This window comes from Harmonia axyridis, chromosome 6, assembly GCF_914767665.1.
Source record: "Harmonia axyridis chromosome 6, icHarAxyr1.1, whole genome shotgun sequence".
In the NCBI taxonomy this organism is placed as follows: domain Eukaryota; kingdom Metazoa; phylum Arthropoda; class Insecta; order Coleoptera; family Coccinellidae; genus Harmonia; species Harmonia axyridis.
This window is the reverse complement of record NC_059506.1, coordinates 17,153,717-17,167,620: the sequence shown is the minus strand read 5'-3', so window position 1 is coordinate 17,167,620 and position 13,904 is coordinate 17,153,717. Positions and strand designations below refer to the sequence as shown.

General features: G+C 29.9%; 1 protein-coding gene and 2 long non-coding RNA genes across 3 annotated transcripts; 2 read left to right on the top strand and 1 right to left on the bottom strand.

The window, feature by feature from the left end:
• Window positions 1–1,448: 1,448 nt before the first annotated feature.
• Window positions 1,449–2,882, top strand: LOC123682880. Its single transcript, XR_006747906.1, has 3 exons — window positions 1,449–1,693; window positions 2,461–2,629; window positions 2,813–2,882. It is a non-coding gene; the product is annotated as an uncharacterized LOC123682880 (long non-coding RNA).
• Window positions 2,883–3,097: 215 nt separating this feature from the next.
• On the top strand, window positions 3,098–6,354 carry LOC123682879. Its single transcript, XR_006747905.1, has 2 exons — window positions 3,098–3,206; window positions 3,303–6,354. It is a non-coding gene; the product is annotated as an uncharacterized LOC123682879 (long non-coding RNA).
• Window positions 6,355–7,535: 1,181 nt separating this feature from the next.
• Window positions 7,536–10,816, bottom strand: LOC123682878 (nucleolar transcription factor 1-B-like). The gene has a single exon (XM_045621684.1). The coding sequence runs from the start codon at window positions 10,681–10,683 to the stop codon at window positions 8,851–8,853; it is 1,833 nt and encodes a 610-aa protein (XP_045477640.1). The 5' UTR covers window positions 10,684–10,816; the 3' UTR covers window positions 7,536–8,850.
• Between the last annotated feature and the right edge of the window lie 3,088 nt (window positions 10,817–13,904).

Genomic DNA, 13,904 nt, shown 5'->3' with positions numbered 1-13,904 from the left:
AAGAACCAAAAAGGAGCTTAAAATAAATTCGCTACCGAAAATGGCGACCGCTCCGTAGCATACGCTCCCTAGCGGAAACTGATCGAACGCGTTCAGCAGAAAATTCATTGAATATTGAACTGTTCCCTGTTCCACAACTGTTGTGTCTGCTGAACGCGCCCATTGTGTTTCGTAGCGAATAATCCCTACGAGAGGCAGCGTTGCCAGGCCGACAAGCCGAAAATATCGTACCGCGTGTTCAAAATTATCGTACATTATCGTACATATTATCGTATCCCACTGATTTTTATCGTACACATTCGAAATAAAGGAAATTTTTGCGAGAAAATATGATAATTTGTGGACAAGGATGAAAAAACAAGCAATATATCGAATAAGTAATTTATTTTTTATTTGAACAAAACGGTAAATGAATAATTAATCAATTATTAGGCAAGATCAGACAACCTGCATTATCCTATTCACAGATTAAATTTAATTAACATGCATTATCATTTATTTTTTCTTCATATTAATTCAATTGAATCTGTGGATGAAATGAAAGTCTTCAAAGACAAATATCCCAAATGTGCTTTTTTGCACATACGCCCTTTTCAATTGAAACGGCAGTATATTTTTGATGGTCTTTTTAATGTGCTTTCAACAATTGAACATTTGCTCCCATAACCACATATAAAATAACATGAATCTGAATAATTGAATTGATTGGAAATACAGAGATATATCTTCGTAAAAATTCTCTATAAAATAAATGTCATCAAAAAAACGATTTTCTTATATGAAATGAATATATTCAAATCTGAAATATTCAGCCACACAAATTTTTCAATGAAATTCCAGTTACAACAATTGTTTTTCACTAAACAGAATACCAAATGAGAGATAATGGTAATTGGTATATTTTCAACTGAATTTTGAACACCATCTGTTTTTAATGAGGACCCTTCGTCCCTCCGGAGTTCGGATATTCCATGATTCTTTGTATTTATTTTCAGCTGACAGGCACCAAAGAAGTTTTATGATTTTATTATGTTTGAGTAGGTTCGTTCTCCTAGATTCACGTTGAACGTAGAACCCCAATGAACAATGAATTGATTCATCGGAACATTCTTGAGTCTAGACATTCCCAACCGTCTCGGTTAGATTTTTTAAAACTACTAAAATCTATCAAATGATTTCTTCCTACTAAAAACTTCCTGAAAATGCAATAATCTACTGAAAAATTGGATATCTACTAAATCTGGTCATACTGAGTTTCATTATATTTTGAGTGACACTTTAGCTCAAATGATAGGTACACTGAAATTATCGTACAAAACGCTATTATCGTACATGCGGTATCGTACATAGTATTGAGCAGCAAATTATCGTACAAAACGATAATTATCGTACGAACGGCAACGCTGACGAGAGGCCCAGAAAAATCCAACGTTGCCAAATGTACGAAATACAATTATTTTAGGTTATGGCGCGAAATACAAGTTCTGAAGTTTGTCATTTGTCTCTGTTGAGTACTTGGCTGCTATGAACTGATCGTTGGCATTGGCATAGAACATTTATTTATTAGTCGTTAGTAATTCGCTAGTTCATTTCTCAAAATGCCTGTTATATGCAAATTTTGTCAAAAAGTCTTCAGCAATCAATCTAACCACAATCGACATATTAACGAAGTGCATAATGTAGTTGCAGAGCTGTAAATGTTTACTATATTAATTAATTTTAATAATGATTCAAAAGTGATGAAATTTTGCTTACTTACTAATTTTGGGTATTAGATCACGAATCCGGTGACATAAATTCCTCAATCCTGCTAGTTTTTTTTTTTTAATTTGTAAAATTGGCTCGATGAAGGTGATGTTATCCACATTAATAGCTAGTTTTCTAGTATTTTATCAACTGATTCTCGTTAGAAATTATTAATTAATCACATTTCAAGCTTTTCCCTAAAAAAAAATGGCTTTTTCTCTTCAAAAACTACTATTTTATTCATTGTTTATATCCGGTGGCGGCCATTATGTTCAATACGGGCAACGGTGCAGATTATTTCGCATATGACAGACGTTACGTATTGAACATAACGGCCGCCACCGGATATAAACAATGAATAAAATAGTAGTTTTTGAAGAGAAAAAGCCATTTTTTTTTAGGGAAAAGCTTGAAATGTGATTAATTAAACAATGAATAAAATAGTAGTTTTTGACAAAAAAAAGCCATTTTTTTGGGAAAAGCTTGAAATGTGATTAATTAATAATTTCTAACGAGAATCAGTTGATAAAATACAAGAAAACTAGCTATTAATGTGGATAACCTTACCTTCATCAAGCCAATTTTACAAATTTAAAAAAAAAAACTAGCAGGATTGAGGAATTTATGTCACCGGATTCGTGATCTAATACCCAAAATTAGTAAGTAAGCAAAATTTCATCACTTTTGAACCATTATTAAAATTAATTAATATAGTAAACATTTACCCTAATATCTTATGAAAGGAATACTGTTTGGAGTAGCCATTGTCTGGAACCAAACTGCAATAGATCGTTTTCTAACAACAAAAATCTAATGCAACATTTACATAATGACCACTCAATGAACTTAGTGACAGAGTCTTATATATTCAAGAATACTAATGGTCAGTAAAATTCATTATTTATTGAAGCCTCTCACGAAATCGTAGAGGAAAACAAATCAGATCAATTAATCAAGAATCAATTAAAACAAGAGACTAGAAATATCTAATTAAAAATTAAAATTCACTAATTGATCACCATTTAAATATATTTCTGTCAAAAAGGAATTATTGTATTATTTTTAGATTTTGAGAACTGGAAGACAAACATTGAAGTTACCAATGGTTGTTATATTCTAAAAAGTAAATATGCTAGTACCACAGACTAATGGTAATCTGTGCTAGTACTATCGGTGAAGTAATATATTATAAATGTAACAGAAGTAAAACAAGTAAGTCTTCATTGTTAATTATTGATTATTATAGGTAATTTCCTTCTAATTAAACATATACCCACCTAATAATTTTCAATAGTTGTAATAATGGATTTATAATCTACGGTAATCTCAAGATTTTGGGTTGGCAACGCTGGGCAGAAAGTCCATTATGGACATACCTTAGAATTGCAACATGTTAGATTGTCAAAACTAGATAAGCAGAGTATGGCTACTAAAATGGTGAATGGTATTACAAATCAAAGGTAAAGTAAATTCTAAAATGATTTTTCTGGCAAATAATAATTATAATGTCTCCATTTTCACAAATGTTAATAATTGAATTTTATTCATTTTATCAGGATTCTTGAATCGACTTGGGATAGAATTGGAGAAGAACTGATTTGCTAACATCAAGAGATTTACGACATATAGAAAATAGCTGCAGTCTTGAACTGAGAAATGGAAAACGAGATCCTAATGACGCATTTTCTATTGCTCTTTGGGTTGAGGAATGTGAAAAACTTCAACAAAATCCTATTTTATTTTATAAACAGCAAGGAAAAGAGCATAGTATATTGAAAGATGATGATTTTTGTATTATTGTTATGAATACTTTTCAAAAACAAATGATAAGAAAATTTCCACGTATAATTTATATTGACAGTACACATGGTTTGAATGGTTATGATTTTGAAATGACAACAATAATGGTACTAGACGAGTTTCACCACGGTTTCCCATTGGCTGAATTGTTTTCCAATAGAAAGGATACAGTAGTTTATAGATTATAGAAAAAAAAAAATTCGAAAATATTCAAATTTTGAATTTTTTCATAGAAAAAGTAGTTTATAATATTTTAGTGTGAATACCTATTGATCATAAAACTTTCAAATTATGGTGAGGGATTGAAACTCAAATTACACTTCTAAATACCTATGTATAATAATAGTTCAGTATTCCATTTTTGCGAACATTCAGGACATGCATGCTTAAGATTTATTTGGTAATGGAGTAAAACTTTGTCTAAGAGTGAAGAAATATAATTTTTTCATTATATTCATAAGTATATATCACTTATTAGATTTTATTTATAATGAGAAGTGCTTCTTTCTATTATTTTGCATGACTATTGACATTATTTTATTTCAGGTGTTGTGTTTTTCATGTCAGATATGGCTGAATGCTTTTTTAATGGTTGGCTTAAGTTGATGGGTGAAGGGAATGCATCTTATCCACAACATTTGTTTTGCTCATGGCATGTTGATCGTGCATGGCAAAGTAATTTAAATAAAATTTCTGACAGAGAGAAGCGTTCAGAAATTTATAAAATTTTGAAAACTTTGCAACAAGAAACATCATTGTTACAATTCACTTCTGCTTTGATTAATGCTTTAGCTTACATTTGCAATAATGAAAAAACAAGAAATTTTGTAGAATATTTAAAAAAGAATTATACTCATAATTTCAGGAAGTGGGCTTATTGTTTCAGGGTTGAAGCAGGAATCAATACAAATATGCACTTGGAGTCAATGCATAAAGTCATAAAATACTTTTACCTGGAAAGGAAGACAGTAAAACGACTTGATAAGGGATTGAATGCTGAGTTGAAGTATGTGAGAGATAAAAGTGTTGAAAGAATAATTAGATTGACTAAAGGTGAACATACGAATCAGACAAGATTTTCATCTCAGAATCACAAGGAATTTCTCATTGATAATTATCATATTAGTTGGAATATTTTGAAAAATGAACAAACTTCATATACTATTTACCGATTATTAGATATAATATCTGGGCCACGTGATGAGAGGGGAGAGGTATACGCTGTTACAAACTATTATACAAGGAAAAATACAGGGTAAAAGAAGTATAGGAAGAAGACGCATCTCCTGGTTGAACAACCTAAGGCAGTGGTACAACAGTAGCTCTGTTGAGTTGTTCAGATCCGCAACTTCAAAGATAAAAATCACCATGATGATAGCCTTAAAGGAGACGGCACATAAAGAAGAAGAAGATATAAGTGTTGTGAGCAAATATGCTTGTTTTGTGAAGTATGTACTCGCATGTTTTCATGTGAATGCAAATTTTATTTGGAAAAGAGGACTATGTGTGAACACATTCATATGCTAATAAATAAGCTTCAAACTGAAAATAAATTGGAACCTGTTCCTGACTTCAGAGTAGATAATATATCCAAAGAACTGTTAGCTTTGTCTGAAAAACCAAATTCCTCTAATGAAAAAATTAAGGATATAAAAGATTTAGCTTCCAAATTTGAAAGTTTAGACTTTGAAAAGTTTGATGATGAAACTATCAACAAAATTCATCACCACCTAATAATTGGAAAAAATATAACGAGTTGTTCTAATTTTCCAAATTACAATACCAAGTTTCAATTAAGAAATTAATCTAATAGAAGGTTAATAGAATCCCAAATAAGATTCACTTCCACAAAAAAAATGCATAAAATCAAAGACCAGTCTCAAAAGACTAACATTACAGGAAGCTATTAACATTGTAGAAAATTTAAGCCGTGTCTCTGAAGATTCATTTCTCTACAAATCGGGAGAACCACTGAATGACCATCAATATTGTTGAATTACTTGATTGGATATGTAATGTTTTCAGTCTGACATTCTTTTGAAATAATAGTAATTTACGTAACAAGTCCGGAAAATAGACTTCTCAGAGAAAGAGCGTCCAGGAAGTGCTCACTTCCCGGACGGTTGCCGAAAAATATTATTTGTGATTTGCATCACTTTTTTTTTTAACTACTTATAAACAATTTCATATAACCTACATCTCTGTTATTATATTGTCCATGACTACTATCAATCAGGAATTCTTTTTTCATATATTCTGCTGTTTTTTATTCATTAATTATTTTATGGTAGGCGTTATTCCTCAATATGTAATCACATTTATGTATTTTTTACACCAAAGAAAGAATAATGCAAGTAGGTATTTCATTCACAAAATAAACATTGATACATTTATTAGTCTCAAAAATTAGAACATTCATATGGGAAATTTTTCACAATTAAAATTAACTTACCGGGCGAGAGTCAAAATATTTCGATTTTTTTCTGTTGATTTTGATTTGACGATTGATTCAGCAATCTTTCACATTATATACACATATAAGACATTTTGAGATATCATCTATCAAACAGAATTAACTGATTCAAGTTCAAACTAATTTGTATTTCGCGCCATAACCTACATTAGATTACATTTGGCAACGTTGGATTTTCCTGGGCTATCTATCCTCTCGTATAATCCCTGATTCGAATCATTCCGTCAGATTGTGTTTACATAATTTTTTAATATTGATATTTATTATTTGTTTTTTTTTCATATGTGCTTAATAATTCGATGATAAAAAGTTATATAATAAACCCTTGTATAAAATTTGGAGTTCTTCTTTACATAATTAGAGAAAAGCAAGATGTATACCTTTCAAACTTAAGACTGAAATGTCCTTCCTTGATAGGAAAATTACTACTTTCATCCCCAATAACACTATTTGCCTCAGTTTATTTCTCAAATATATTTGGGCGATTTTTTTAGACAACATATGAATAAATTTCATAAATGTTCTTATTTATCAAATTTTGGATTTACTATAGTTCAGTTACACGTTACACTTAGTAGCTACATAAATTCAAATATAAATTTAATTATCTATATTCTAATATGAACTTTCTGAAAACTCTGGAATAGGAAATAAAAAATATTTTATTTCTGATAGGACATAATGAAATTCGCCTTTTTGGATATCATGAAAATTTGACTCTTCTCATCCGAATAAGTCAATATTTCACTAAAAAAAATTAAAAACTTGTTATTCCCATAGCCAAAACCTAGTTTTGTTCAGGAAGTTATTCCATGCATATATTTATTCTTCAATGAAAAATATATCTAATTTTTTCTATTCGAAACGAATTAATACATAAGGACTTTTCGCAATGACGAATCTTCAAAATGAATAATAGTGAAAACCTCATATAAATCAATGGTCCCCAGTGTAAAATAAACCATACTAACTTTTGAACAGATCGCTGAAACGGTATATATAGACCCCTCTTAATTATAAAAAATATTACTTTCAATATGTTAGAATCTCATGCCTATATTTCTCTTTCTTGAAGCAAATGAAATTCTTCTGATCTGATCTTATAAAAAAAATATGACAGTTTATTCAATAAATCTTTTCCAAAGATATCTTGTATTACACATAAGATTTTCAATTGATCTTACAAAATTATTGAAATTTTCATTGGTTGATAAATTTAAAGACATAGTGATTTCAGTTTTTGATTTAACAAGCATTCTATATCTACAATTAGAAGAAGAAATCTTATATTTTATTTTGAAAACAGTTAAGGTATCCAGTTAAAACCATCTTCCTTCAAAATAAAAAACCTAACTAAAATAGACCGAGTAGGGTAGTTAAGATACGATCGAAGAGAAATTCGGATCAATAATTCTAGGAATCTGATTATCTAATCTTATAGCACCATTTTTAATGCATAAGATATTAATTGTTTTAGAATATCTCAAGAATAATCTTCAATGAAAAAGAAACAAAATTTATAACAAACTAATTTTAATGTACACTCCACAATGATGATAAATAAGAACATAGCACAACTGCTTAAAAAAAGAACTACATAAAAAATATTTCAGTTTCAAAACATATTAATTCAAAATAATTAGGAAAAAGTTTTTTTGGAGTGTCAGCAATTATAACAATATGAAACTTAAAATAGGTAAATTCAATTTTCATTAAATTGGATCTCATTTATGCTTTTTTTCATATGGCAAATTTCTAATATTTGACAAGTTATAAAATTAATTCCTATTGATATATGAGACTGAAACAGTAAAAATAATGTTTGTAGTGAAATTATTCTTTAAATAATATTCATTCTAACATCTAAATTACATTAGATCAATGTGCATCATATATACAAGGATTGATAATTTTCACATTCAATTTACAGTTATTTTAATGGTGGATTGATTGAGGATTTAATTTAAAAGAAGAATATAAACAAAGACAATTTTAGTGAATTATTAACCAAAAATAACAGAATCTCGAACTTGACTTGGATTTCAATTGTATAACAAAGTTTCTCTTGGGTAGATAATATTCATACTATAAAGCCAAACATAAAATAAAAAAAAATACATAGACTCGAGTGACACTCATTCGAAAAATAAAACTTAAATTAGAAAAAGTACATAAAATTACAATATTTTTGAACAGTAGGTATGATTCAGAAACTTAACGTCTAATAAACTAAACTTGGAAAATTATAACAACAAACAGTTGTTTTTTCCATTTTCAGAATATATGTTGATTGAAATTATATTCATTATTTCAACAAGAGAACTATGATGGTGGTTTGTTTCTGATAATTCTCTCATTTAGTCAACGTTTCAAACCTGGAACCCAAACCCCAATAAAGGAACATACCATAAAAATATATTCACATAATATTCAAGTCATCATTGTATCTTATGAGATCAATCTGATGTTCCCATTCTCTAATATAAAAACAGATGACATAGAATTTTCAGTTTAATTTATTTTTTGTATTAAGAGAAATTTCAAATTAAGTCTGAATTTATTGAATATATTATATTCATGGAATTGAAATGAATTAATTTCTCTAGTGACATATTTAATTAATTTCATCTAATACAAGACAGTTCTTTCTCTGTTATTGTGAAAGTTAAATTAAAATAATTTTTGAAATTTCAATGTTTTTCCTTGAAGATATGGTGTAATAGGTTAAGGAATCATTTTTTCAGCAATATGAGTTATATACAAACTATAAAATTGTTTCTCCCTTCATTTCTAAATGAGAAAATACACAGAATATAAATAGCTACAGCTCTTCATTCATCAGAATCATCTTCATCGTCAGAACTAGAAGAAGTAGTGTCATCATCATCTACAAAATCCTCACTGAATTTCAGCTCTTGTTTTGTTTTGGAAAATTCTTCAAGTTCTTCTTTTGACAGGCTGTTCAAGAATTTCTCAAACTGAAGGATATACTCCCGCTTGATTTCAACTAATTTCTTTTCATATATTTTTTTTTCTTCATCTGATAATTTCTTCCATTCCTTCTTAGCGACTTTACGGTCATCAATATTTTTACTACTTGCAAAATAGCTGAATGCTGATATGGGTGGAGTAGCAGGTTCTGGAACTTTTTCTGTTTTTCCTTTTGCTTTCTTTTTTTTATCTGCATTCTCCGGTTTGGACTTCTTCTTAGGTGCATTTTTCTGAATTTCAAGTTGTTTTTTATCTTCAGGTAGTGACTCCAAATATTTTTCATAATCTTTTTTATACTGTTCCATCAATTCATCAACCCTTGCTTTGTACTTGTTTTTTTCCTCTTCCGTACAATTTTTCCATTGAGTGGCTATGTGATTCATTCTATCTTTATAATTAATTTTTTTAATTACATCACTTTGAAGTAAATTCTTCGAAAATAAAGAGTATGCAGATGTTGGTGGCTTATCTGGTTTACCTGAATATCTTTCCTTTAAAGCAATTTCCTCTTTGTTTAATATATTTTTAATAGGTATATGGTTATAATTTGGATGTTTTAATATATATTCTTTCATTTCTTCTTCATATCTAGCAACATCTTGTTCAGCTTTTGTGATCCACAACATTTTTTTTTTCATGGAAAGCTGCTTCCATTGTTGTTTACATTGTTCTTTGAACATATTATCAGAATTCACATCATTTTTACTAGTATTTCCGTTTTTTCTACATTGATTTTTGAAATAAATCATGAATGGATTGCTTGGTTTGGCAGGCTTATATTCAGATAATTTATCTTTCTTAATGCTCTCCGCAAGGTCTGGATGATTCTCATAGAAGAGTTGAAGTTCTGCCTCATATTTAGCCTTCAACTGAGTAGCTTGTCTCTCATATTTCATTTTTTTTTCTGGTGATAAATTTTTGAACATTTGAGATATTTGCTTAGAAATTTCAGCAATATCTAAACCAGGTTTTTCAGAAAGTAATGAAGGTTTTTTCTTCTTATAAAATAGTTGATAGCTTGTGGGAGGTTTTGATGGCATTCCAGGATAAACTTTCTTTTTACTTTTTGGTGGATTCATGACAAATGATTTCGCATCATCCAGTACTTCTTTCAATATTCGGTACCTTCTAATACTCTTTTGAAGATCAAACCAGGTCTCTTTACACTCTTTAGCAGAGTAATGACTGAATGCAATCTCATCCCATTGTATTTTATCAGTTCTACATTTATAAGAAAGGCAATCATTATCTGGTAGAAGAATTTCGATTCTTCGTATCAATTCTAGAACATCATTTTGCGGCATTTTAACCTCTTTCTGCAGAGGCTGATCATCTACCTCAGGTGGAAAGTCTAGTGTTTCTATTTTGAGGTCTGCAACATTAATTTCCATGGCTTCTTCCTTCAATTGTTCATTTTTCACTATACCATTTTTCACGATATCTTGAGAAACAGACTCTGATATTGATATTTCTGGACCTGCTGACTTATTCTTTTTTTTCTTTTTCTTAGGTTTGATATGAGTTTCAACAGTAACTTCATCTTGAATATCTGTAACTTCACTCTCAGGTTGCCTTTTTCTTTTATGACTTTTGGAGGGCTTTTCTAAATTTATAATTTCCACGGGTTCTTCAGTTTCTTCCTCTTTTACCTTTTTGTTTTTCTTAGAACCCATACTGTCGATTCAAATATAACTAAATAAACTAGTTTATATGCACTTTTATACTTATTAATCACACTGAAGATTGAAATAACGAATTTGTTTGAACACCAACATAAACTACAGAGAAGTAATGAATAATTTTATTTCATAACCTATCTGAATCGCAACCACAGACATAGAAAATTCAGGTTTTCTTCTTATCCAAAATCTGGATTAAAATCCGCCGATTAGCAACACTGCACGTATTACTCATAGAATTAATAAAACCCATGGACCTATAATAGAGCACAAATAAGCGATCTTTTATTAAAGGATCCTGTAATTAAGGATCCTCTATCGTGGACGTTAAAAGCATAGACTAATAGAGAGTTATTGCAACACACAAATAAGCGATCTTTTATTACAGGATCTCTTATTTTGACATGTACGCATGCGCATTGAGTCAGATATTAAGGATTGTCTAAATCTAAAATACAGGCCTCCCTTACTTTATTTAAATACAGGCGACCAACTTTTATTTAAGGATCCTTTATTTTGACAGATATCTGTTTATGCCGAATATTTGCCGTCGTTATTCAGCAAGAACTAACCTATAAATATTTGTAACTGTTTAGGTAAACAAAGTGAACTTTTCGAGAAATTTGCATTTTATTTCTTGATTTTGGGCATCTGTGGGAACCATTTGATTCGAGGAAAAAAATGTGCTCTCAATAACGAATTTTTCAAGAACTTATACGATTCTCAACAAAACATCATATTTAATTTGATCCTACTAAAAGAATTAAAAATAATACTGATAAATCCTGAATTTTATTAGAAATAAGAATTTACCTATATGTATAATGTAGTATTGTTGCAGAATCCTACTCCATACTGAAAATCATTCTTTTATATTGAATATGAGTAATTTATTCTGTAATATGGACACACCAATGGGATTGTTTTGAAAGAAAAATAATAAACTTGTTACCTAAGTACTTTTTTATATATTGGATCAACATAGCATAAAAAAAGCAAATCACAATGCAGAACCTAATTAATTATCAATAATGTTATTATAAAATTATACGTTAAGTACACTTATTTCAAAATTATTGTGGGAAAATACATAACATAATTCTGTTAAACAAAATAATCTTCCAATACTGGTGGTTTTACATGAAAAGAAATACTTGATTGACTTCCATTCAAACAAGTACATAAAGTAGACTGATATTTTACATAGTGATGATACTTTGTCAACAAGTTTCTCTAATAGTTCCATCGATAAAACCCCAGTAGTTTGGTACAGCTCCTCCCATATAACGAATTGGTAGACTAAAAATGAATTAAGGTAATATAATATATAATTTAAGTTCAATTCAGGTAATAGCTTACCTATAACTAGAGCTGATAACTATTTCTATAAAGCCACTTATGTGCATTCAAATTATCTTAGAAGTGCCCATGATTTTCCACAATGAAGTTTGCAGTTATAAAAATAAAAACTTCGATAATGATTGCGAGACTTGTAGTAAAAGTTTTCCAAGTCAACTAGTCGATTTGTTTGAATTGGTTTTGATATATTTTCTACACCAACTGTATCTATTATGAAAAATCAATTCCTCAATAATGTTCCCAGCTAAAATTGCTAACGCTATTTGTTCTTTCATTTTCGATTTTGAACTTTTACCAAATGAATTATTTTATTTATCAGAATACAAACTAAAGGTGACAAAATATAAATATGTCAAATTTAAAGATCTGTCACTTTACTGACTTTCGTTAAAAGCACCTTGCAATAGTTCACTTTTAACGTCCACGATAGAGGATCCTTTATTACAGGATCCTTTAATAAAAGATCGCTTATTTGTGCGTTGCAATAACTCTCTATTGTCTATGGTTAAAAGTGAACTATTGCAAGGTGCTTTTAACGAAAGTCAGTAAAGTCATAAAGTGACAGATCATTAACTTTGACATATTTATATTTTGTCACCTTTATTTTGTGTTCTGATAAATAAAATAATTCATTTGGTAAAAGTTCAAAATCGAAAATGAAAGAACAAATAGCGTTAGCAATTTTAGCTGGGACCATTATTGAGGAATTGATTTTTCATAATAGATACAGTTGGTGTAGAAAATATATCAAAACCAATTGACCATATTCACCGTCGCCATATTGTTATGCGACAATACCAACTACCCAGTGTTCCCAACGGAGAAATATTGAGTTTACTACAAAAATACCGCTAATATCAAAAATACTATCAGCCATAAAGACTATTCTTCCACTGACTATTTCCAAAAATGGAGCGAAGCATTCATTTATACACTCGGCCACAATTAATTTGTTCAGAAAACCACCTTTCACTAATCTTTTTATTTCCAAAAGGTGAAATTTTTGCACAATGTTGTCCCAAACAAGCCTATCTGGCGTAGCAGCCAGAAAAGGTACACATAAATTTCACTTATAAACTTTATATTGTGGAATTTTTCTAGTAAACTCAATATTTCTTCGTTGGGAACACTGGGTAGTTGGTATTGTCGCATAACAATATGGCGACGGTGAATATGGTCAATTCAAACAAATCGACTAGTTGACTTGGAAAATTTTTACTACAATTATCGCAATCATTATCGAAGTTTATTTTCATAACTGCAATCTTGATTGTGGAAAATCATGGACACTTCTAAGATAATTTGAATGCACATAAGTGGTTCTATAGAAATAGTTATCAGCTATATGCAGAGCCCCCGCAACCGCGCGTGCAACGCGTGCACCGCACGCGGGCGCCACTCTAAAAGGGCGCCAAAACCTCTTATAGACCGCATGAAGAACCGAGGGACCAAAGGTTTTCGAAAAAGATTCTTTCAAATTTTTTTAACAATTTTTTTTTCCAAACTTCTTTTTTGCAATTTATACAAGTTTCCGTCGCAATCGGCATGAAATAGCCAGATATTGGTTTACAAAAACGCATACTCGATGCTAATCCTAGGGCATTTTTTGCGCCATGTGCTGCACACAACTTAAATTTAACTGAAAATGATGCTGCTAAGGTTTCAAATGAAACAGTGGACTCTTTTGATATTGTACAAGAACTTTATATATATTTCTCTTCATCCACAAGAAGATTGGAATGTTATAAAAAAGCATGATCCTCAGTTACATCTAAAACCCCTAAGTGATACTAGATGGTCAAGTAGAATTGATGCTAAAGTTTTATTTTATTCAAATATGTTATAGCCTTTTAGAA

Bases quoted from the DNA above. Each gene is read 5' to 3' on its own strand.
- LOC123682878 (XM_045621684.1), bottom strand. From the start codon at position 10,683: ATGGGTTCTAAGAAAAACAAAAAGGTAAAAGAGGAAGAAACTGAAGAA.